The following is a 23,203-nucleotide window of genomic DNA, read 5'->3' on the forward strand; positions in this document are numbered from 1 at the left end:
CGTGGCCAATTATGCGATGACATCATTTAGCGACTTTTAGGACAGCCAATAGCTACTTTCTTTTACCGAGGAGGAGTTGGCAACACTGGGCAGAAGGACAGATTTGTACCTTGTCAGCTCGAGGATTCCATCCAGCAACCTACCTATACAGTGCTACATAACGAAGGTTACAAATGTAACCACGGTTACGTGAGCTATTGGATCACTTCAGACCTCTTTGTCGACAGTGGTGGAAAACGCCACCGTTTGTCAGTGATCTACAGCGCCTCGAAAAAGGCACACGAGTTGGAAGTAGTGCGTGCAGAAGCTATTTAAGGGGATCAGCTGGAGCACTACCCAGTACACGGGACTAATCTGAAAATCCTTACTAGGAATGTATCCTGCCGTGCGGAAGGATACCCTGTGGTGATTCAATAGCTCACATAACCATGGTTACATTCGTAACCTTCGATCGTCCCATTTTTTTTTTGTCTCCCAATTTTACTTCCGTGTTTTCGTCAAGGAATTTTGGGAAACTCCTTCCTTATAGCTGGTTGTGAGCCCAGAAACTCACAACAGGGTCATCAACTGGATGGGAGTTTACTGTGCAAGACAGCCTAATGACCAGTAGTAAAGGAAAACGATGACTACATGTAGACAAACAGTGGAGTCGACTGTGTATCATTACTCTTATCTATACAAGATTAAATCAACATCATGAATAAACACCATTAGGTTCAAATGAATGGAAAAAAAACTAGTGGACAAATGAAGATGTTTTCTGAAAAGTACACTTGAAATCAATATTCGTATAAATCAGTATCAATAACCTGGAGTTTTACTACAAGGTACAGACCAGTGATAATGGATATAGATTCTAACTGAATAGAAGGACAAAAAAATTGTAGCACGGTTGACTCCTGACAGCTGCTACTGATGGGACAGCGTGCACTAAAACCAGAGAATGCAGTTATAGAGAATGTTATGGAATTGGGGCTGGAAGAACACTGTAGTTCACTTAAAACAGAGTTTACACTAATACAAAATAAACTCATCAGGAGTCAACTGTATATCATTACTCTCAAAATGTTAAAACAATATCCCGAGTGAGCAGCATTAGGTCAAAATGAATGAGGAATACTCTTGACAGATGGAAAGAGATTTGAATAAATCATTAACATCAGAAAGACCATTCTCTCATCACCCTGGGAGACAGGAAGTAAGTGGTAACATCAGTAAACCATTCTCTCATCACCCTGGGAGACAGGAAGTAAGTGGCAACATCAGTAAACCATTCTCTCATCACCCTGGGAGACAGGAAGTAAGTGGTAACATCAGTAAACCATTCTCTCATCACCCTGGGAGACAGGAAGTAAGTGGTAACATCAGTAAACCATTCTTTCATCACCCCGGGAGACAGGAAGTGGTAACATCAGTAAGACCATTCTCTCATCACCCTGGGAGACAGGAAATAAGTGGTAACATCAGTAAACCATTCTCTTATCACCCTGGGAGACAGGAAGTGGTAACATCAGTAAACCATTCTTTCATCACCCTGGGAGACAGGAAGTAAGTGGTAACATCAGTAAACCATTCTTTCATCACCCTGGGAGACAGGAAGTAAGTGGTAACATCAGTAAGACCATTCTCTCATCACCCCGGGAGACAGGAAGTGGTAACATCAGTAAGACCATTCTCTCATCCCCCTGGGAAACAGGAAGTGGTAACATCAGTAAACCATTCTCTCATCCCCCTGGGAGACAGGAAGTAAGTGGTAACATCAGAAAGACCATTCTCTCATCACCCTGGGAGACAGGAAGTAAGTGTAACATAAGTAAACCATTCTTTCATCACTCTGGGAGACAGGAAGTGGATTCTGGTGTTAAATCCTAGATGCTCCATACCTGCTCTCCTGCCCTTGAGCAAGGCACATAACCCCCCCCCCACAACAACTGCTCCACAGGTGCTGTAGTATGGTAGCCCCCTGCTCCAACCTCTATGTATGTGTCTCTTTTCTGAGGGTTAGGGATAAACGCCGAAGTCGGACTTCTTTGTACAATTACTTACCGTATCAAATTTGATTTTCTGTAACTTAAAGGATGAAAGAGCCGGGCTTTAAGATAAGCAGAAAATACCAACTTTATTGTCTATTACGTTTAAACAGAATGAAAATGTGTCATGGCGCTCTGAGTTACAATAAAATAATAAAAACAGAGATAAAACATACACATCAAACATTTACATGTCAGACTGAAATGTCAGAATGAAACACATTAAATATTGAAATGTCAGAATTAAATGTCAGAATAAAACAAATTAAATATTTACATGTCAGAATGAAATGTCAGAATGAAACACATTAAATATTGAAATGTCAGAATGAAACACGTTAAATATTGAAATGTCAGAATGAAATGTCAGAATGAAACACATTAAATATTGAAATGTCAGAATGAAACACGTTAAATATTGAAATGTCAGAATGAAATGTCAGAATGAAACACATTAAATATTGAAATGTCAGAATGAAACACGTTAAATATTGAAATGTCAGAATGAAATGTCAGAATGAAACACATGAAATATTTACATGTCCGTTCATCAGCCTTAATAAGGATTGTCACTGCAGAGGGGATACATTTTTTGGGGGGGGACCGTTCTTCTTTGTGAGTTCCACCTGTCGTCTCCGACCTGACGGCAGCATTTGGAAGGATGCTTGCAGTTTTCCTTGTGATGCTTTGTGTTTACAGTTCTTGGAGTTGTGGCCGTTTGCTGCGGACAGATTTGCTGGCCTGGGACAACTTGTGCCAGTTAACTCCTGTTTCTCACTGAGAGGTTCCCATACCCGAAGGGGATGTTGTAATTGAGAACACTCGATCGGGGATTTGTACACCATGATCAGTGTGTTTGCTTGCATTAAAACGGAATTGTTTCTTAAGTAGGGAAATAAGCTGCCTGGACTTTTTGTAGATGAGGTCAGTGTTTTACTGGAAGCTAAGTTTGTGGTCGAAAATTGTCCCTAAGTATTTCAAATGTGTGACTTGCTCCACGTCCTTACATAGTGACAAGCTCGAGAGAAGGGCTTCCATTTCCCAGCTTTCTTTCCTCCAAGGCACAGTTTTTTGGTCTTGGTGACGTTGAGGTCAAGAAAGCTACTGTCAAACCACATCAAGAGGCAGTCAATGAACTGGGAGTAGCTGGAGATGGACTTGACCTCCAGGCAAGCAACCAGAGCCATGTCGTCTGCATATTTGATGAGGGCCATATTGCTGTTGCTTCCTAAGAGATTTGTCCACATCCTGCCTTTTTATTCACTTACCTGACCAACTTAAAAAAATAAAAAAATAAAGTTTTACTCCAGATACAAACAATCACTTACAGACACACACAAACAATGACTACATCTCCTCTGACCTGAACCCATCCCTAGTGCCTGACCACACCTCCATCCCTAGTGCCTGACCACACCTCCTATCCCTAGTGCCTGACCACACCTCCATCCCTAGTGCCTGACCACACCTCCATCCCTAATGCCTGACCACACCTCCATCCCTAATGCCTGACCACACCTCCATCCCTAGTGCCTGACCACACCTCCATCCCTAATGCCTGACCACACCTCCATCCCTAGTGCCTGACCACACCTCCATCCCTAATACCTGACCACACCTCCATCCCTAATACCTGACCACACCTCCATCCCTAATGTCTGACCACACCTCCATCCCTAATGCCTGACCACACCTCCATCCCTAATGCCTGACCACACCTCCATCCCTAATACCTGACCACACCTCCATCCCTAGTGCCTGACCACACCTCCATCCCTAGTGCCTGACCACACCTCCATCCCTAATGCCTGACCACACCTCCATCCCTAATGCCTGACCACACCTCCATCCCTAGTGCCTGACCACACCTCCATCCCTAGTGCCTGACCACACCTCCATCCCTAGTGCCTGACCACACCTCCATCCCTAATGTCTGACCACACCTCCATCCCTAATGCCTGACCACACCTCCATCCCTAGTGCCTGACCACACCTCCATCCCTAGTGCCTGACCACACCTCCATCCCTAATGCCTGACCACACCTCCATCCCTAGTGCCTGACCACACCTCCATCCCTAGTGCCTGACCACACCTCCATCCATAATACCTGACCACACCTCCATCCCTAGTGCCTGACCACACCTCCATCCCTAGTGTCTGACCACACCTCCATCCCTAATACCTGACCACACCTCCATCCCTAATGCCTGACCACACCTCCATCCCTAGTGCCTGACCACACCTCCATCCCTAATGCCTGACCACACCTCCATCCCTAGTGCCTGACCACACCTTCATCCCTAATGCCTGACCACACCTCCATCCATAATACCTGACCACACCTTCATCCATAATGCCTGACCACACCTCCATCCCTAATGCCTGACCACACCTCCATCCCTAGTGCCTGACCACACCTCCTCCATCCATAATACCTGACCACACCTCCATCCCTAATGCCTGACCACACCTCCATCCCTAATGCCTGACCACACCTCCATCCCTAGTGCCTGACCACACCTCCATCCCTAGTGCCTGACCACACCTCCATCCCTAATGTCTGACCACACCTCCATCCCTAATGCCTGACCACACCTCCATCCCTAATGCCTGACCACACCTCCATCCCTAGTGCCTGACCACACCTCCATCCCTAATGCCTGACCACACCTCCATCCCTAGTGCCTGACCACACCTCCATCCCTAATACCTGACCACACCTCCATCCCTAATACCTGACCACACCTCCATCCCTAATGTCTGACCACACCTCCATCCCTAATGCCTGACCACACCTCCATCCCTAATGCCTGACCACACCTCCATCCCTAATACCTGACCACACCTCCATCCCTAGTGCCTGACCACACCTCCATCCCTAATGCCTGACCACACCTCCATCCCTAGTGCCTGACCACACCTCCATCCCTAGTGCCTGACCACACCTCCATCCATAATACCTGACCACACCTCCATCCCTAGTGCCTGACCACACCTCCATCCCTAATGCCTGACCACACCTCCATCCCTAGTGCCTGACCACACCTCCATCCCTAATGCCTGACCACACCTCCATCCCTAATGCCTGACCACACCTCCATCCCTAGTGCCTGACCACACCTCCATCCCTAATGCCTGACCACACCTCCATCCCTAGTGCCTGACCACACCTTCATCCATAATACCTGACCACACCTTCATCCATAATACCTGACCACACCTCCATCCCTAGTGCCTGACCACACCTCCATCCATAATACCTGACCACACCTTCATCCATAATGCCTGACCACACCTCCATCCATAATACCTGACCACACCTTCATCCATAATGCCTGACCACACCTCCATCCATAATACCTGACCACACCTTCATCCATAATGCCTGACCACACCTCCATCCATAATACCTGACCACACCTCCATCCATAATACCTGACCACACCTTCATCCATAATACCTGACCACACCTCCATCCCTAGTGCCTGACCACACCTCCATCCCTAGTGCCTGACCACACCTCCATCCCTAGTGCCTGACCACACCTCCATCCCTAGTGCCTGACCACACCTCCATCCCTAATGTCTGACCACACCTCCATCCCTAATGCCTGACCACACCTCCATCCCTAGTGCCTGACCACACCTCCATCCCTAATGCCTGACCACACCTCCATCCCTAATGCCTGACCACACCTCCATCCCTAGTGCCTGACCACACCTCCATCCCTAATGCCTGACCACACCTCCATCCCTAGTGCCTGACCACACCTTCATCCATAATACCTGACCACACCTTCATCCATAATACCTGACCACACCTTCATCCCTAGTGCCTGACCACACCTCCATCCATAATACCTGACCACACCTTCATCCATAATGCCTGACCACACCTCCATCCATAATACCTGACCACACCTTCATCCATAATGCCTGACCACACCTCCATCCATAATACCTGACCACACCTTCATCCATAATGCCTGACCACACCTCCATCCATAATACCTGACCACACCTCCATCCATAATACCTGACCACACCTTCATCCATAATACCTGACCACACCTCCATCCCTAGTGCCTGACCACACCTCCATCCCTAGTGCCTGACCACACCTCCATCCCTAGTGCCTGACCACACCTCCATCCCTAGTGCCTGACCACACCTCCATCCCTAGTGCCTGACCACACCTCCATCCCTAATGTCTGACCACACCTCCATCCCTAATGCCTGACCACACCTCCATCCCTAATACCTGACCACACCTCCTCCATCCATAATACCTGACCACACCTCCAGCCCTAATACATGACCACACCTCCATCCCTAATACCTGACCACACCTCCTCCATCCATAATACCTGACCACACCTCCTCCATCCATAATACCTGACCACACCTCCTCCATCCATAATACCTGACCACACCTCCATCCCTAGTGCCTGACCACACCTCCATCCCTAGTGCCTGACCACACCTCCATCCCTAGTGCCTGACCACACCTCCATCCATAATACCTGACCACACCTCCATCCCTAATACCTGACCACACCTCCTCAATCCATAATGCCTGACCACACCTCCATCCCTAATGCCTGACCACACCTCCATCCCTAGTGCCTGACCACACCTCCATCCCTAGTGCCTGCATTATTGGTTGCCACAGCCGTAAAATTGTACCAATTCATTTTTCCTCGGTTGCCCATGATATTTCAACACTGTGTCAATGATAGCAGATCAATTCTCTATGTTTTTAGTACAGTTTTTTTTCCAAGATGAGAAGAGAATCTTCCAGCCCATTAGGTCTCTCACTATCCCCCCCCCCCAATATGCCATGTCTTGAAATATGCAGACAGAAAGATTAAAAAGTACATTTACATTGTAATACCTCTGATATCCAACTTTCTAACTCAGACTCAGGGAGGTAAAACCACCCCTCAGGCTCAGGAAGGTAAAACCACCCCTCAGACTCAGGAAGGTAAAACCACCCCTCAGACTCAGGAAGGTAAAACCACCCACAGACTCAGGAAGGTAAAACCACCCCTCAGACTCAGGGAGGTAAAACCACCCACAGACTCAGGAAGGTAAAACCACCCCTCAGACTCAGGGAGGTAAAACCACCCACAGACTCAGGAAGGTAAAACCACCCCTCAGACTCAGGGAGGTAAAACCACCCACAGACTCAGGAAGGTAAAACCACCCCTCAGACTCAGGGAGGTAAAACCACCCACAGACTCAGGAAGGTAAAACCACCCCTCAGACTCAGGGAGGTAAAACCACCCACAGACTCAGGAAGGTAAAACCACCCCTCAGACTCAGGGAGGTAAAACCACCCACAGACTCAGGAAGGTAAAACCACCCACAGACTCAGGGAGGTAAAACCACCCACAGACTCAGGAAGATGGAAACCTTTTTTATTCTATTTGCTCATATACAGACTTATGACCAATCACACGTGGCTCTAACCCCACTCCCCCACTGACCAATCATGTGGCTTTAACCCCTCTCCCCCACTGACCAATCATGTGGCTCTAACCCCACTCCCCAACTGACCAATCATGTGGCTTTAACCCCTCTCCCCCACTGACCAATCATGTGACTCTAACCCCACTCCCCCACTGACCAATCATGTGGCTGTATCGTGATCATATAAGACTTATGACCCAGTATACTTAAAAAAAAAAAATAATTCAGATGGGTAATTGGTATTACCGAAAATAAATACAAAAACCTTTAGGAGCCATATGCTATTCTGAAGAGGTTTCTTTTATCTGTTAAGATTTACAGGAAGATGATTCCATTGAATTAGATCTGCTTTCATATAGTTGAGTAATGGAATAAAGTTATCTGTATATATTTGTTGTTCGTTGTCACTCATTAAGGATCCTAAGTATTTGATATTGATATTGCCATTCATTATTTTCCCCCCAGACAATCTCTTTGTCCTAATGTTCTTTCCAGTAACCGAAAGGTTGCTTGAATCGAATCTCCGAGCTGACAAGGTACAAATCTGTCGTTCTGCCCCTGAACAAGGCAGTTAACCCCACCGTTCCTAGGCCGTCATTGAAAATAAGAATGTTCTTAACTGACTTGCCTGGTTAAATAAAGGTAAAATAAAATAAAAAACTACTGATCCCCGGGTGCCGACAACGTGGACGGCGATTATGGCAGCCCCTCCCAGCACCTCTCTGATTCACAGGGGTTGGGTTAAATGCGGGATACACATTTCAGTGGAATGCATCCAGTTGGAACACTACCTAGGTATCCCCCCTTCCCTTTTAGTTTCTGTCCTGTTTTCTTCCTTTGTGGACTTTATCCACATGCCTCAGCAGATTCGTCTTCTGAGTGAATCCTTTACCACAGACGGAGCAGCTATGGTGTTTCTCTCCTGTGTGAATCAGTTTGTGCCTCCTTAGGTCCCCTTTCTGATTGAAGCTTTTCCCGCAGTCACCACAGCTAAAAGGTTTCTCGCCTGTGTGAGTCAGTTTGTGCATCGTTAGGTGCTCCTTCCGATTGAAGCTTTTCCCACAGTCAACACAGCTAAATGGTTTCTCTCCTGTGTGAGTCAGATTGTGCATGGTTAGGTGCCCCTTCCGATTGAAGCTTTTCCCACAGTCACCACAGCTAAATGGTTTCTCTCCTGTGTGAGTCAGTTTGTGTATGGTTAGGTGACCTTTCCGATTGAAGCTTTTCCCGCAGTCAACACAGCTAAATGGTTTCTCTCCTGTGTGAGTCAGTTTGTGTATGGTTAGGTGGCCTTTCCGATTGAAGCTTTTCCCACAGTCACCACAACTAAATGGTTTCTCTCCTGTGTGAGTCAGTTTATGTTCAGTTAGGCTCATCTTCCGATTGAAGCTTTTTCCACAGTCACCGCAGCTAAATGATTTCTCTCCTGTGTGAATCCTCATGTGATTGGGCAGGTTGTGTTTGAAGGTCATGCCACAGGGTTTCCCAATGTGACAGAGTCGGACATGGGCCTTCAGTTTACAGGTGGAGTTGAAGCTTTTTTTGCAAAAGCTACATTCACTGGGTCTCTTCTTGGTGAGAGTCACATGTCTCTTCAGGTCAGCTTTCAGAGCAAATGTTTCACCACAGTCATGACAGTGGTGAGTTCTTCTAGACATGGTGTTGGGTTTGGAACAATGTTCCCCCATTGGTGGGTTTCGATCCAATGTTGGGCTGGTATCCAACAGTGGACTGTTGTCAAGTCCTACTGGGTCTCTGCCTACAGCTGAACTGTGGCTGGAGGCATTGTTTTGATTACCTGGACGGTCACATGGAATGTTGAGACCCTTAATGTGGGTCACAGTGCCAGAAGGTTTGAGATCCACTAGTTTAGAGTCTCTCTCTCTGTTCTCCACAGTCTGGGTTTGGTCCTCCTGATCACATTCACTTTTCACACAGGAAGGAGAGAATATGAACTCTATGATATCAGGCTCCACCCCTTGAAGCTGCTCTTCCTCCTGACTGGTCCTGACTTCCTCCTGTTCCTCTTTAATCTGTTTGGTCTCTAGGTCCTTCTGCCCCAGACTGGGGCTCCACTCCTGCTCACAGTGCTGTTGCTCAGAGGGAACCTCCTCTTCAGAGACAGAGGGCTGCAGGGATTCTGGAGGGAAGGAGAGAAGGAGCAGAGGTTACCTATACAGCCTGGATACAGAGGTTACCCAGCTATACAGCCTGGATACAGAGGTTACCCAGCTATACAGCCTGGATACAGAGGTTACCCAACTATACAGCCTGGATACAGGGGTTACCTATACAGCTTGGATACAGAGGTTACCCTGCTATACAGCCTGGATACAGAGGTTACCTATACAGCCTGGATACAGATGTTACCCAGCTATACAGCCTGGATACAGAGGTTACCCAGCTATACAGCCTGGATAAAGAGGTTACCCAGCTATACAGCCTGGATAGCTATACAGTCTTGATACTAGGGCTGGGCTATATCTAGTTTTTCAAATATATTTTAGCGTGATATGTAAAATGCCTGTATCGCAAGAATCGAGGTTCTGTTGTAATGTTGTAACGTTTTGCAAATGCAGCATCTCACGGTCTCTTCTCTGTCAGCCCAATCATGTCCCAATTGCATGACAAGACGTGCACAGAGGTTATCCACCAATCACAACCCGAGACAGCCTTTCACAAATTGTAACCACGCCGGAGAAGTGTAGCGACAACATCATCCCCCAAAAGGGCAGCAATGTTTTTTCAGTCATATGGAAGTGGTTCGGGTTTAAGAGGTCTGATGTTCAGCAAACGAATGTCCTGTTTAAAAATGTGTCGAAAGACGACGAGCAGCAGCACAACCAACCCTTCAACTGAAACACGCGGTGGAATGGGAGGAATGCGGGAAAAACGTCTGATAAAAGACAAACTACCAGCCGCATCCTTTTCAAATGTTATCTCTTATGACAAGAAAGGTTTGAGTTGGAAGGAGATAACGGATGCAGTGACCTATTACTACGCGAAAGATATCTTTACAGCAGAAAAGACCGGCTTTAAAAAGCTGCTAGGTAACACAGTTGACCACAAATATCAGCTGCCAAGTCGCAAGTATTTCACTGAAGAAGCCCCGCGGTGATTATACTCTGCTATCCGCGAAAGAGTGACAGAGAAGCTGGCTCGTGTTTCTTATTTTTCCACCTCAGCCGATCTATGGTCGAGCAGAACATCAGAAACTCTGTACCTAAGTTTGACAGTCCACTACATAAATGACTACTGGAAATTGCAACATGTCTGCCTCCAGACGTCTTACTTCCCCGATGATCATAGGGGTGAAGTAATAGCCCCGGGTCTCAAAAGACTCTCTGGCATCGGGGAAGATGAGCCTGACAGCGGGAGCAACATGATAAAAGCATTGCGCTTGAACAACTGGACCGGCCTGCAGTGCTTTGGGCCCAGGCTTCACCTCGACATCGGTATGTGTGTCATTGGATAATTAAAGTGCATTCAAAGTAGTGATGTTCAGGCCAGCTGTAGGCTAATGTGTTAGTAGTGGTGTCGTTCTGCCAATCCAATAGCAAAGAACCACAGGCTGTTTTAATTATAACAACAAATTTAACTAAATTAATACATTTTCAATCAAAATGATTATATATAAACTACATATTCAAACAGCTAGTGGTCAAACATTCCTAAACAATAGAATAAAAGTGTGGGTTTGTTCATTTGTTTTGCACAAATAAGCCTTGAGCGCTACTTTTTATTTTAATTTAAAAAATTCAATTAAGAATGTCTTGACTTTTTTTATTTGTTTGGAGAAAAACAAGAAATCGACATTTATTGTGAATCATCCAAACCTCTGAAAAAAATGTAGATATTATTTTTTAGGCCATATTGCCCAGCTCTACTTGATACCCTGCAGCTGTTAGGACTGAATGAGGATGTATTGTATGGTGAGGTCCCTGGTAAAAACCTCTGTATCCAGGCTGTTAGGACTGAATGAGGATGTATTGTATGGTGAGGTCCCTGGTAAAAACCTCTGTATCCAGGCTGTTAGGACTGAATGAGGATGTATTGTATGGTGAGGTCCCTGGTAAAAACCTCTGTATCCAGGCTGTTAGGACTGAATGAGGATGTATTGTATGGTGAGGTCCCTGGTAAAAACCTCTGTATCCAGGCTGTTAGGACTGAATGAGGATGTATTGTATGGTGAGGTCCCTGGTAAAAACCTCTGTATCCAGGCTGTTAGGACTGAATGAGGATGTATTGTATGGTGAGGTCCCTGGTAAAAACCTCTGTATCCAGGCTGTTAGGACTGAATGAGGATGTATTGTATGGTGAGGTCCCTGGTAAAAACCTCTGTATCCAGGCTGTTAGGACTGAATGAGGATGTATTGTATGGTGAGGTCCCTGGTAAAAACCTCTGTATCCAGGCTGTTAGGACTGAATGAGGATGTATTGTATGGTGAGGTCCCTGGTAAAAACCTCTGTATCCAGGCTGTTAGGACTGAATGAGGATGTATTGTATGGTGAGGTCCCTGGTAAAAACCTCTGTATCCAGGCTGTTAGGACTGAATGAGGATGTATGGTATGTTGAGGTCCCTGGTAAAAACCTCTGTATCCAGGCTGTTAGGACTGAATGAGGATGTATGGTATGTTGAGGTCCCTGGTAAAAACCTCTGTATCCAGGCTGTTAGGACTGAATGAGGATGTATTGTATGGTGAGGTCCCTGGTAAAAACCTCAGCGTTCAGACAATCTAGGTCTGGAAAAGAGGTTGTGTTAAGGACGTGGTCACATGACATGTGATTTCCATTCCATCCTGTCTGTGGCAACATGTACGTGGGCCAGACATCCAGATGCTTGAAACCGAGCTGAAGCAAGGATGAAAATAACCTTGTTGCTCGTCTCTTTGTCCGGTGCTCTAACAGCGTGTCTTCTCTTCAATTCCAGGTGGAAGTGTCACCAAGAGGAGACGACAACCCTTCTGAATATATACTTTACGCCTCCAACTCAATCATCAAGTTTGCAGACGACACAACAGTAGTAGGCCTGATTACCAACAACGACGAGACAGACTACAGGGAGGAGGTGAGGGCCTGATTACCAACAACGACAAGACAGACTACAGGGAGGAGGTGAGGGCCTGATTACCAACAACGACGAGACAGACTACAGGGAGGAGGTGAGGGCCTGATTACCAACAACGACAAGACAGACTACAGGGAGGAGGTGAGGGCCTGATTACCAACAACGACGAGACAGACTACAGGGAGGAGGTGAGGGCCTGATTACCAACAACGACAAGACAGACTACAGGGAGGAGGTGTGGGCCTGATTACCAACAACGACGAGACAGACTACAGGGAGGAGGTGAGGGCCTGATTACCAACAACGACAAGACAGACTACAGGGAGGAGGTGAGGGCCTGATTACCAACAATGATAAGACAGACTACAGGGAGGAGATGAGGGCCTGATTACCAACAACGACGAGACAGACTACAGGGAGGAGGAGAGGCCCTGGTGGAGTGGTGTCAGGAAAATAACCTTCCCTCAACATCAACAAAACAAAGCTGATCGTGGACTTTAGGAGACAGCAGAGGGAGCCCCAATCCACATCGACAAGACAGCAGAGGGAGCCCCAATCCACATCGACAGGACCGCAGTGGAGAAGGTGAAAAGCTTCAAGTTCCTCGGCGTACACACCACTGACAAACTGAAATGGTCCACCCACACAGACAGCGTGGTGAAGAAGGCGCAACGGGGGGCTTGGCCCCTAAGACCCTCAGACACTTTGACAGATGTACAATCGAGAGCATCCTGTCAGGCTGTATCACCGCCTGGTACGGCAACTGCACCACCCGCAACTGCAGGGCTCTCCAGAGGGTGAAGCGGTATGTCAAACACATCCCCGGGGGCACAATGCCTGCCCTCCAGGACACCTACAGCACCCGATGTCCCAGGAAGATGATCAAGGACAACAACCACCCGAGCCACTGCCTGTTCTCCCTACTATCATCCAGAAGGCGAGGTCAGTACAGGTGCATCAAAGCTGGGACCGAGAGACTGAAAAACAGCTTCAATCTCAAGGCCATCAGACTGTTAAATAGCCATCACTACCCAGCTACAACCCAATTATTTAAAAACTATATATAAATAATGTCCCTTTTATAAGGACCCTGTCTTCCATAGGTCATTCGTAAAAATCCAAATAACAGATCTTGATTGTTAAGGGTTTAAATACGGTTTCCCAATGAACCATGAACAATTAATGAACATGCACCTGCGGAACGGTCGTTAAGACACTAACAGCTTACAGACGGTAGGCAACTAAGGTCACAGTTATGAAAACTTAGGACACTAAAGAGGGCTATCTACTGACTCTGAAAAACACCAAAATAAAGATGCTCTGGGTCCCTGCTCATCTGCGTGAACGTGCCTTAGGCATGCTACAAGGAGGCATGAGGACTGCAGATGTGGCCAGGGCAATAAATTGCAATGTCTGTACTGTGAGATGCCTAAGACAGCGCTACAGGGTGACAGGACGGACAGCAGATCGTCCTAGCAGTGGCAGACCACGTGTAACAACACCTGCACAGGATCAGTACATCCGAACATCACACCTGCGGGACGGTTTTAACAGGACTACGACCCTAAGCACACAGACAAGACAACGCAGGAGTGGCTTCGGGACAAGTCTCTGAATGTCCTTGACGGGCCCAACCAGAGCCCGGACTTGAACCCGATCTAACATCTCTGGAGAGACCTGAAAATAGCTGTGCAGCAACGCTCCCCATCCAACCAGACAGGGCTTGAGAGGATCTGCAGAGAAGAATGGGAGAAACTCCCCAAATACAAGTGTGCCAAGTTTGTAGCATCATACCCAAGAAGACTCAAGGCTGTAATCGCTGCCAAAGGTGCTTCAATGAAGTACTGAGTAAAGGGTCTGAATACTTATGTAAATGGAATATGCAAAAAAAAATCTAAAAAGCTGTTTTTGCATTGTCATTATGGGGTATTGTGATGTCATTATGGGGTATTGTGATGTCATTATGGGGTATTGTGATGTCATTATGGGGTATTGTGATGTCATTATGGGGTATTGTGATGTCATTATGGGGTATTGTGATGTCATTACGGGGTATTGTGATGTCATTACAGGGTATTGTGATGTCATTATGGGGTTTTGTGTGTAGATTGATGAGGAAAACTATTTAATCCATTTTAGAATAAGGCTGTAACGTAACAAAATGTGGAAAAAGTCAAGCGTTCTGAATACTTCCTGAAAGCACTGAGGTGTTATGTGTTTACCTTGTCTGTCTTTTTGTTGCAGATTGTCGTCTGTATTGTTCTGTCTGAGATTATGGGTTCCTGATACAAACACCTCATTTTTTATTTGTAGAATTACATCTCTATGTTCTGTTCTATGTGATATGACATCGAGTGGCCCTTTGGGTTACTTTAGATTACCACAGGTGTCTGTAATTATCTCTGGCTGCCCAAGTCTAATCTCTTTCCCATTAATTGACCAATCAGATCAGCACTGAAAATGATCTGGAGTGAAAAGATAAATGATTGGTGGGTGGGGGGGGGGGGGGGGCAGAATTGGTCTGCCTGTATAAACGCAGCCTTAGTGGCCTCATCTGTCCCACTGTTTGGGGAGATTTGCTCTGAGGAAGGTTGAACGACAGAAAGATAAAATGTAAGAAATGTGCTGTTTCTTTTTTTTCTGTTTCTAAAGTCAGTAAATTCTAGAACCTATTTTCATACTTTCAAATAACTTCCTGGTTTTTGTGACACAGACATGTTTTTATCCAGCTGTCAGTACATCCACATACGAACCTAGTAGATCTACATACGAACCTAGTAGATCTACATACGAACCTAGTAGATCTACATACAAACCTAGTAGATCCACATACGAACCTAGTAGATCCACATACGAACCTAGTAGATCCACATACGAACCTAGTAGATCTACATACTAACCTATTCTACATAGTTTAATCTCCGGTGTGATCCGCAGCAGTCTCCGTAGCAGATCATTCTCTTCCTGGTACTCTGCTACTGCTTTCGCAAATTCCCCGGAAATCTCCACAGCAGCAAACGCCGTTAAACGCTCATTTAAAAACTCTTGAAACGACTGTAATTTAGACATTTTCAGGGGACTGAGAGTTGGGTGTTCAGCAAGTATGGGATCTTGACGTGGGTCCTCCTGATCACATTCACTTTTCACACAAGGAGGAGTAAATATGAACTCTATGATATCAGGCTCCACCCCTTGAAGCTGCTCTTCCTCCTGACTGGTCCTGACTTCCTCCTGTTCCTCTTTAATCTGTTTGGTCTCTGGGTCCTTCTGCCCCAGACTGGGGCTCCACTCCTGCTCACAGTGCTGCTGCTCAGGGGGAACCTCTTCTTCAGAGACAGAGGGCTGCACGGGTTCTGGAGGGACAGAGAAGAGGAGCAGAGGTTACCTATACAGCCTGGATACAGAGGTTACCACAGTCCCCAAATCCAGAACAAATTCAAGAAAGCGATCAGTATTATAAAGAGCCATTGTTGCATCGAACTCCATTCCATCTCAAATGTCTCAAGTGAACAGCAAACCTGTTTTATAAAACAGAAAGCAACACCTCACAACGTGTCTCCCCTATTTGACCTATATATTTTGTGCGTATGTATTGACATATTGGTGTAGGCTACGTGTGCCTTTAAAAAATATTTTCTGTAGTTTTGTCCTTGAGCTGTTCTTGTCTATTAATGTTCTGGATGATGTCATGTTTTGCGTGAACCCCAGGAAGAGTAGCTGCTGCTTTTGCAACAGCTAATGGGAATCCTAATAAAATACTAAATTACCACAGTATATAAGTTATAACCATAAAACTTAACTGTCAAAACAGAGAAATGGTTTTAATAGTTTTTCCACCATTCATTTTTCCCCGTAGGGGATTTTACAATAAAATAAGGGCTGTGTTTTATGTTGTATAAGTAAATAAGGAGTCTTACCCTTTACAATGACTTAAAATAAGGAGTCTTACCCTTTACAATGACTTAAAATAAGGAGTCTTACCCTTTACAATGACTTAAAATAAGAAGTCTTACCCTTTACAATGACTTAAAATAAGGAGTCTTACCCTTTACAGTGACTTAAAATAAGGAGTCTTACCCTTTACAATGACTTAAAATAAGGAGTCTTACCCTTTACAATGACTTAAAATAAGGAGTCTTACCCTTTACCATGACTTAAAATAAGGAGTCTTACCCTTTACAATGACTTAAAATAAGGAGTCTTACCCTTTACAATGACTTAAAATAAGGAGTCTTACCCTTTACAATGACTTAAAGGAGGCTAAGCCTTTACAATGACTTACAATAAGGAGTCTAACCCTTTACAATGACTTAAAATAAGGAGTCTTACCCTTTACAATGACTTAAAATAAGGAGTCTTACCCTTTACAATGACTTAAAATAAGGAGTCTTACCCTTTACAATGACTTAAAATAAGGAGTCTTACCCTGGCGTGACATTTGATAACCATGTAAATCTCTCTCGGACAAGGTGACTTTTATTAATATATTCACCTGTATTTACTACCCCAAAATGAAATGCTAATCAGCTCCTGATGTGGCTATCATAAAGAACTACAAACACAAAGAACTACAAACACAAAGAACTACAAACACAAAGAACTACAAACATAAATGACTACAAACAAAGAACTACAAACAAAGAACTACAAAACACAAAGAACTACAAAACACAAAGAACTACAAACACAAAGAACTACAAACACAAAGAACTACAAACACAAAGAACTACAAATACCACAATCTTTTATTTTATATTTTGTTGTTGATATTTTCATCATTGCAGCATCAAGAGTTGTGTCCTTTTAGCCTCTCCTTTTGAATGTATGAAGAAGGCACAGTGATGCTGAAACGTTGGTGATTTACCCAATAAATTACTGGGAGTTTATATATGGAGTTTATATATGGAGTTTACATATGGAGTTTACATATGGAGTTTACATATGGAGTTTATATATGGAGTTTATATATGGAGTTTACATATGGAGTTTATATATGGAGTTTATATATGGAGTTTACATATGGAGTTTACATATGGAGTTTATATATGGAGTTTACATATGGAGTTTACATATGGAGTTTATATATGGAGTTTACATATGGAGTTTACATATGGAGTTTACATATGGAGTTTACATATGGAGTTTACATATGGAGTTTACATATGGAGTTTATATATGGAGTTTACATATGGAGTTTACATATGGAGTTTATATATGGAGTTTACATATGGAGTTTACATATGGAGTTTATATATGGAGTTTACATATGGAGTTTATATATGGAGTTTACATATGGAGTTTACATATGGAGTTTATATATGGAGTTTACATATGGAGTTTATATATGGAGTTTACATATGGAGTTTACATATGGAGTTTACATATGGAGTTTATATATGGAGTTTATATATGGAGTTTACATATGGAGTTTATATATGGAGTTTACATATGGAGTTTATATATGGAGTGTGCGACTCGCTTTATTTTTGATAGTTTATTCGCCGTTAGTCAGCACCTCCACGCAAAATCATTTTTCTGGGTGTGCGCCAACTCATGTTTGTTTATTCTACCAAATAATTGATTAAAACACACTTTTTTTTCAATGAAGGTCTACAGTCGTGGCCAAAGGTTTTGAGAATGACACAAATATGAATTGTCACAAAGTCTGCTGCCTCAGTTTGTATTATGGCAATTTGCATATACTCCAGAATGTTATGTAGAGTGATCAGAAGAATTGCAATTAATTGCAAAGTCCCTATTTGCCATGCAAATGAACTGAATCTCCAAAAAACATTTCCACTGCATTTCAGTCCTGCCACAAAAGGACCAGTTGGCATCTTGTCAGTGATTCTCTCGTTAACACAAGTGTGAGTGTTGACGAGGACAAGGCTGGAGATCACTCTGTCATGCTGATTGAGTTCGAATAACAGACTGGAAGCTGCACCCTCCTGTGCTTGGAATCATTGTTCTTCCTCTGTAACCATGGTTACCTGTAAGGAAACACGTGCCGTCATCATTGCTTTGCACAAGAAGGGCTTCACAGGCAAGGGTATTGCTGCCAGTAAGATTGCACCTAAATCAACCATTTATCGGATCATCAAGAACTTCAAGGAGAGCGGTTCAGTTGTTGTGAAGGCGGCTTCAGGGCGCCCAAGAAAGTCCAGCAAGCGCCAGGACCATCTCCTAAAGTTGATTTAGCTGCATGATCGGGGCACCACCAGTACAGAGCTTGCTCAGGAATGGCAGCAGGCAGGCGTGAGTGCATCTGCATGCACAGTGAGGTGAAGACTTTTGGAGGATGGCCTGGTGTCAAGAAGGGCAGCAAAGAAGCCACTTCTCTCCAGGAAAAACATCAGGGACAGACTGATATTCTGCAAAAGGTACAGGGATTGGACTGGTGAGGACTGGGGTAAAGTCATTTTCTCTGATGAATCCCCTTTCCGATTGTTTGGGGCAAACTCGGAAAAAAGCTTGTCCGGAGAAGACAAGGTGAGCGTTACCATCAGTCCTGTGTCATGCCAAAAGTAAAGCATCCTGAGACCATTCATGTGTGTGGTTGCTTCTCAGCCAAGGGTGTAGGCTCACTCACAATTTTGCCTAAGAAAACAGCCATGAATAAAGAATGGTACCAACAAATCCTCAGAGAGCAACTTCTCCCAACCATCCAGGAACAGTTTAGTGACGAACAATGCCTTTTGTGACAAACTCCAAGCATTGATTACGCAAGGATGGGCTGCCATCAGTCAGGATGTGGCCCAGAAGTTAATTGACAGCATGCCAGGGCGGATTGCAGAGGTCTTGAAAAAGAATGGTCAACACTGACTCTTTGCATCAACTTCATGTAATTGTCAATAAAAGCCTTTGACACTTATGAAATGCTTGTAATTATACGTCAGTATCCCATAGTAACATCTGACAAAAATATCTAAAGACACTGAAGCAGCAAACTTTGAAAATGAATATTTGTGTCATTATCAAAACTTTTGGCCACGACTGTACAGTACTCTGTAGGGTAGCACCATGGTGTAGCCAGAGGACAGCTAGTTTCCGTCTTCCTCTGGGTACAATGACTTCAATACAAAACCTAGGAGGTTCAATGTTCTCACCCCCTTCTATAGACTTACACAGTAATTAGGACAACTTCCGGAGGACATCCTCCAACCTATCAGAGCTCTTGCAGCATGAACTGACATGTTGTCCACACAATCATAGGATCAGAGAATTAAACTAGTACTGAAAGCATAAGCTACAGCTAGCTAGCACTGTATAACATGTGGTGAGTAGTTGACTCAACGAGAGAAAGACAATAGTTGAACACTTTAGAATGATTTAATACCTTCAAAAATGAAGGTAGGGAGAGCTGGCTAAATCTGATCTATTTTCCACTTCCACTTAGCTAGCGAATGCAGCTAGCTAATTAAGCCTACTCAAACACCCAGCTCAAAAAGAGATGGATGCTATGCTAGTGTAACCAATGGTTAGCTAGTTAGCGGTGGGCGCTAATAGCGTTTCAAGGTAAGCTTTTGTTTTTATTAATTTATTTCCATTGGTGCAACTGCTAAACTGCTTGCTGACTACACTGTACTGCATGATTGTAGAGGGTTTACTAACGTGATAGCTACTAGAACTATGTTGACTATGACGTTATAATTTAACTAGACAAGTCAGTTAAGAATAAATTCTTATTAACAAAATACAGTCTACTGGGTGGGTTAACTGGGTGGGTGGGTTAACTGCCTTGTTCAGGGGCAGAACGACTGATTTTTACCTTGTCAGCTCGGGGATTCGATCCAGCAACCTGATGGTTACTGGCCCAACGCTCTAACCAATAGGCTACCTGCCGCCCCATTTTAGCTAATAATGGTGACAACGATGAAGGCTGTGTGTAGTGGTTATGATATGAAGGTTTGGCTTGGAAATATTTTTTTGCCGGGTCACAGACAGCTGATGTGTTGTGCACTGAAGGGAAAAGGTGAGACGCAAGAAGGAATTATAGCTACAACGTTCAAAGTGATCATACTGTTTGCATGTTTCTGTTACGAAAGTGAACTGCATTTGCGTGTAATCAGGGGTGTATTCATTCCACAGATTCTGTTTAAAAAAACTTTAATAAACAGAAGCAAACAGAACAGGGATAAACATACCTGAATTTCAGCTATATGAGCAGCTAACCGATCGCTGCAGCTGTACATAGTCTATTGGTAAATAGCCCACCCATTTTCACCTACCTCATCCCCATACTGTTTTTATTTATTTACTTTTCTGCTCTTTTGCACACCAATATCTCTACCTGTACATGACCATCTGATCATTTATCACTCCAGTGTTAATCTGCAAAATTGTAATTATTCGCCTACCTCCTCATGCCTTTTGCACACATTGTATATAGACTCCCCCTTTGTTTTCTACTGTGTTATTGACTTGTTAATTGTTTACTCCATGTGTAACTCTGTGTTGTCTGCTCACACTGCTATGCTTTATCTTGGCCAGGTCGCAGTTGTAAATGAGAACTTGTTCTCAACTAGCCTACCTGGTTAAATAAAGGTTAAATAAAAATACAAAAAAATAATTTGTCCAACAGAAACTCTTGTTTGCAACTGTTGGACTAATGATTACACCCTAGATCAGCTAGATGCAGGCAAGAGTGTGCAAGGCGGTATTAAAATGTCTCGCTGTCTGTCACCTTGATTACAGATATTCTTCTCAACCTGTGCATGCATCTATGTTGTAAACTTTCATTCATAGGCTATGTTGTAGCGACCTCATGATGGCTATAGGGAAAATGTGAGTATCATGTAGTAACCTAAACCTATCAATGTTACATTGAGCTGGGCAAAAGGAATATGAATGACAGTCATCCAATATGCTAATAGAAATAAGGCCGTGCTCATAAAAAAACAGCACCGACCGGCACTGAAGAAAATATTGCTAAAAGTCACCTTGTCTGAGAGAGATATACATGGCTATCAAACCGTCACACCGGGGTAAAAGCCAACAGGAAACGCAGTCCAAATGTTACGTCTTCTAAAATCCCCTATGGGAAAAATTAATGGTGGGAAAACGATTGGAACCCTGTTTGAGCGCTAGGTTGTATGGGTATTATAACACCCCCACTGTGGGACTCTATACAGGCTTTAGACATCAGGGTTGTGGTCTATTTGAATTTTTAAGCCAGTAAATTCAAGACCAGACTAACTATAATGCCAATTCAATAATTAAAAACTAGACTCCATTTTCAATTACTTTTCAATTACTATTTCTAAAGTGTATCAATTTTGAATTATAAATTAATATCACTTCCTGTTTTTATGACAATGTTTTTATCCATGCACGGTAGGTTTAAAAACAACTTCTTAAACGTGTATGAAGTGGTGATCAGTTAACAGTTTATCAATAAAGTATAACTATAGCTAGCTATCAGTATCTACATACGAACCTATTCGACATAGTTGTATCTCTGGTGTCCTCCGCAGCAGTCTCCGTAGCCGATCATTCTCCTCCTGGTACTCCACTACCGTTTTCTCAACTGCACCAAAAATATCCACAGCAGCCGCCGATAAACGATCATTTAAAAACACACACAACATCTGTAGTTTAGACATTTTCTGTCAAATTATAGATGGGTAGCCTATTTAGTTTAGTAAGTATGTCTTTCTTTACTGCACACAAAGAACAATAAAACCTCGTTACCAATCCTACTTCCGTGTTCTAGTCAAGGAATCTTGGGACGTTCTAGTTGGTGACGAACCCAGAAACACAACAGGGCCGCCAGCTGGATGGGAGTTTACTGTGCAAGGCAGCCTACAGACCAGCAGTAAAGGAAAACGACGACTACATGTAGACAAATAGTGGTTATCATAAGTATTGGATGATCTGGGAGAATCTATTCTTCCCCAGGAGTCAACAGTTTATCATTACTTCATACAAGATTACATCAACATGATGAATGAGCAGCATTAGGTCAGAATTTATGAGAAATACTCTTGGATTAATGCAAGGATACCTTTTCTGGAATTGTTTTTCATTTCATTTCATGTATCAATTACATCAGCCTGACCTAAATCAAATGACCAGATATTGCTGTTTCTAACGAAGGGAAACATTAAACAGACTTTGAACAGCAGAACTGTCAATTTCCTAAAATAATCTGTACTGTTTTATCATTTCCTTGTCATTCATATATTCATATCAAATCAAACTTTATTTACAAACACTGTTTTACAACATTAAGTCCATGGTACAGTATATGTATTTATCTGAGACCCACAGTATGAATGTTCAGGAGTTACTCTCCTTTCCTAATAGTGACTGAAGACCTTACTTCTATTGTCAGTTTTTCTCTCTTTGTGGATATTATTCATATTCCTCAGCAAATAAGTCTTCTGAGTCATTATTTTATCACAGATTGAGCAGCCATGTTATTTCACTCCTGTATGAGTCTGTCATGTTCATTTAGGTGCTTCTTGGGATTGAAGCTATTCCCACTGTCAGCACAGCTAAATGGTTTCTATCTTCAGTGAATGCGTATAATGTCTGGTTAGGTGTTGCTTGGGATTGAAGCTTTTCCCCCTGTCACCACAGCTAAATGGTTTCTCTCTTCTGTGAATTATCATGTACATGGACAGATGTTTG

General features: G+C 43.8%; 1 protein-coding gene and 2 long non-coding RNA genes across 4 annotated transcripts; all 3 read right to left on the reverse strand.

Moving 5' to 3' along the window:
• Positions 1-2,093: 2,093 nt before the first annotated feature.
• Positions 2,094-3,578, reverse strand: LOC149980748 (uncharacterized). The gene is made up of 2 exons (XR_016483081.1): positions 3,474-3,578; positions 2,094-3,422 (listed from the first exon to the last, which is right to left on the reverse strand). It is a non-coding gene; the product is annotated as an uncharacterized LOC149980748 (long non-coding RNA).
• A 1,324-nt stretch (positions 3,579-4,902) lies between these two features.
• LOC149980749 (uncharacterized) lies at positions 4,903-5,378 on the reverse strand. Its single transcript, XR_016483082.1, has 3 exons — positions 5,292-5,378; positions 5,202-5,241; positions 4,903-5,001 (listed from the first exon to the last, which is right to left on the reverse strand). It is a non-coding gene; the product is annotated as an uncharacterized LOC149980749 (long non-coding RNA).
• Positions 5,379-7,786: 2,408 nt separating this feature from the next.
• LOC110531372 (uncharacterized) lies at positions 7,787-22,290 on the reverse strand. Of its 2 annotated transcripts, XM_090183412.1 has the most exons (3): positions 22,008-22,290; positions 15,472-15,924; positions 7,787-9,642 (listed from the first exon to the last, which is right to left on the reverse strand). In XM_090183412.1, the coding sequence occupies exons 1-3, from the start codon at positions 22,171-22,173 to the stop codon at positions 8,315-8,317; spliced, it is 1,947 nt and encodes a 648-aa protein (XP_090039538.1). In that variant the 5' UTR covers positions 22,174-22,290; the 3' UTR covers positions 7,787-8,314. The 2 variants fall into 2 exon arrangements, with proteins under 2 accessions (XP_090039538.1, XP_090039539.1); XM_090183413.1 differs by lacking the exon at positions 15,472-15,924 and having other exon boundaries at positions 22,008-22,283.
• Between the last annotated feature and the right edge of the window lie 913 nt (positions 22,291-23,203).

Source organism: Oncorhynchus mykiss, chromosome 9, assembly GCF_057628025.1.
Source record: "Oncorhynchus mykiss isolate SJ-2025 chromosome 9, ASM5762802v1, whole genome shotgun sequence".
NCBI classification, from domain to species: domain Eukaryota; kingdom Metazoa; phylum Chordata; class Actinopteri; order Salmoniformes; family Salmonidae; genus Oncorhynchus; species Oncorhynchus mykiss.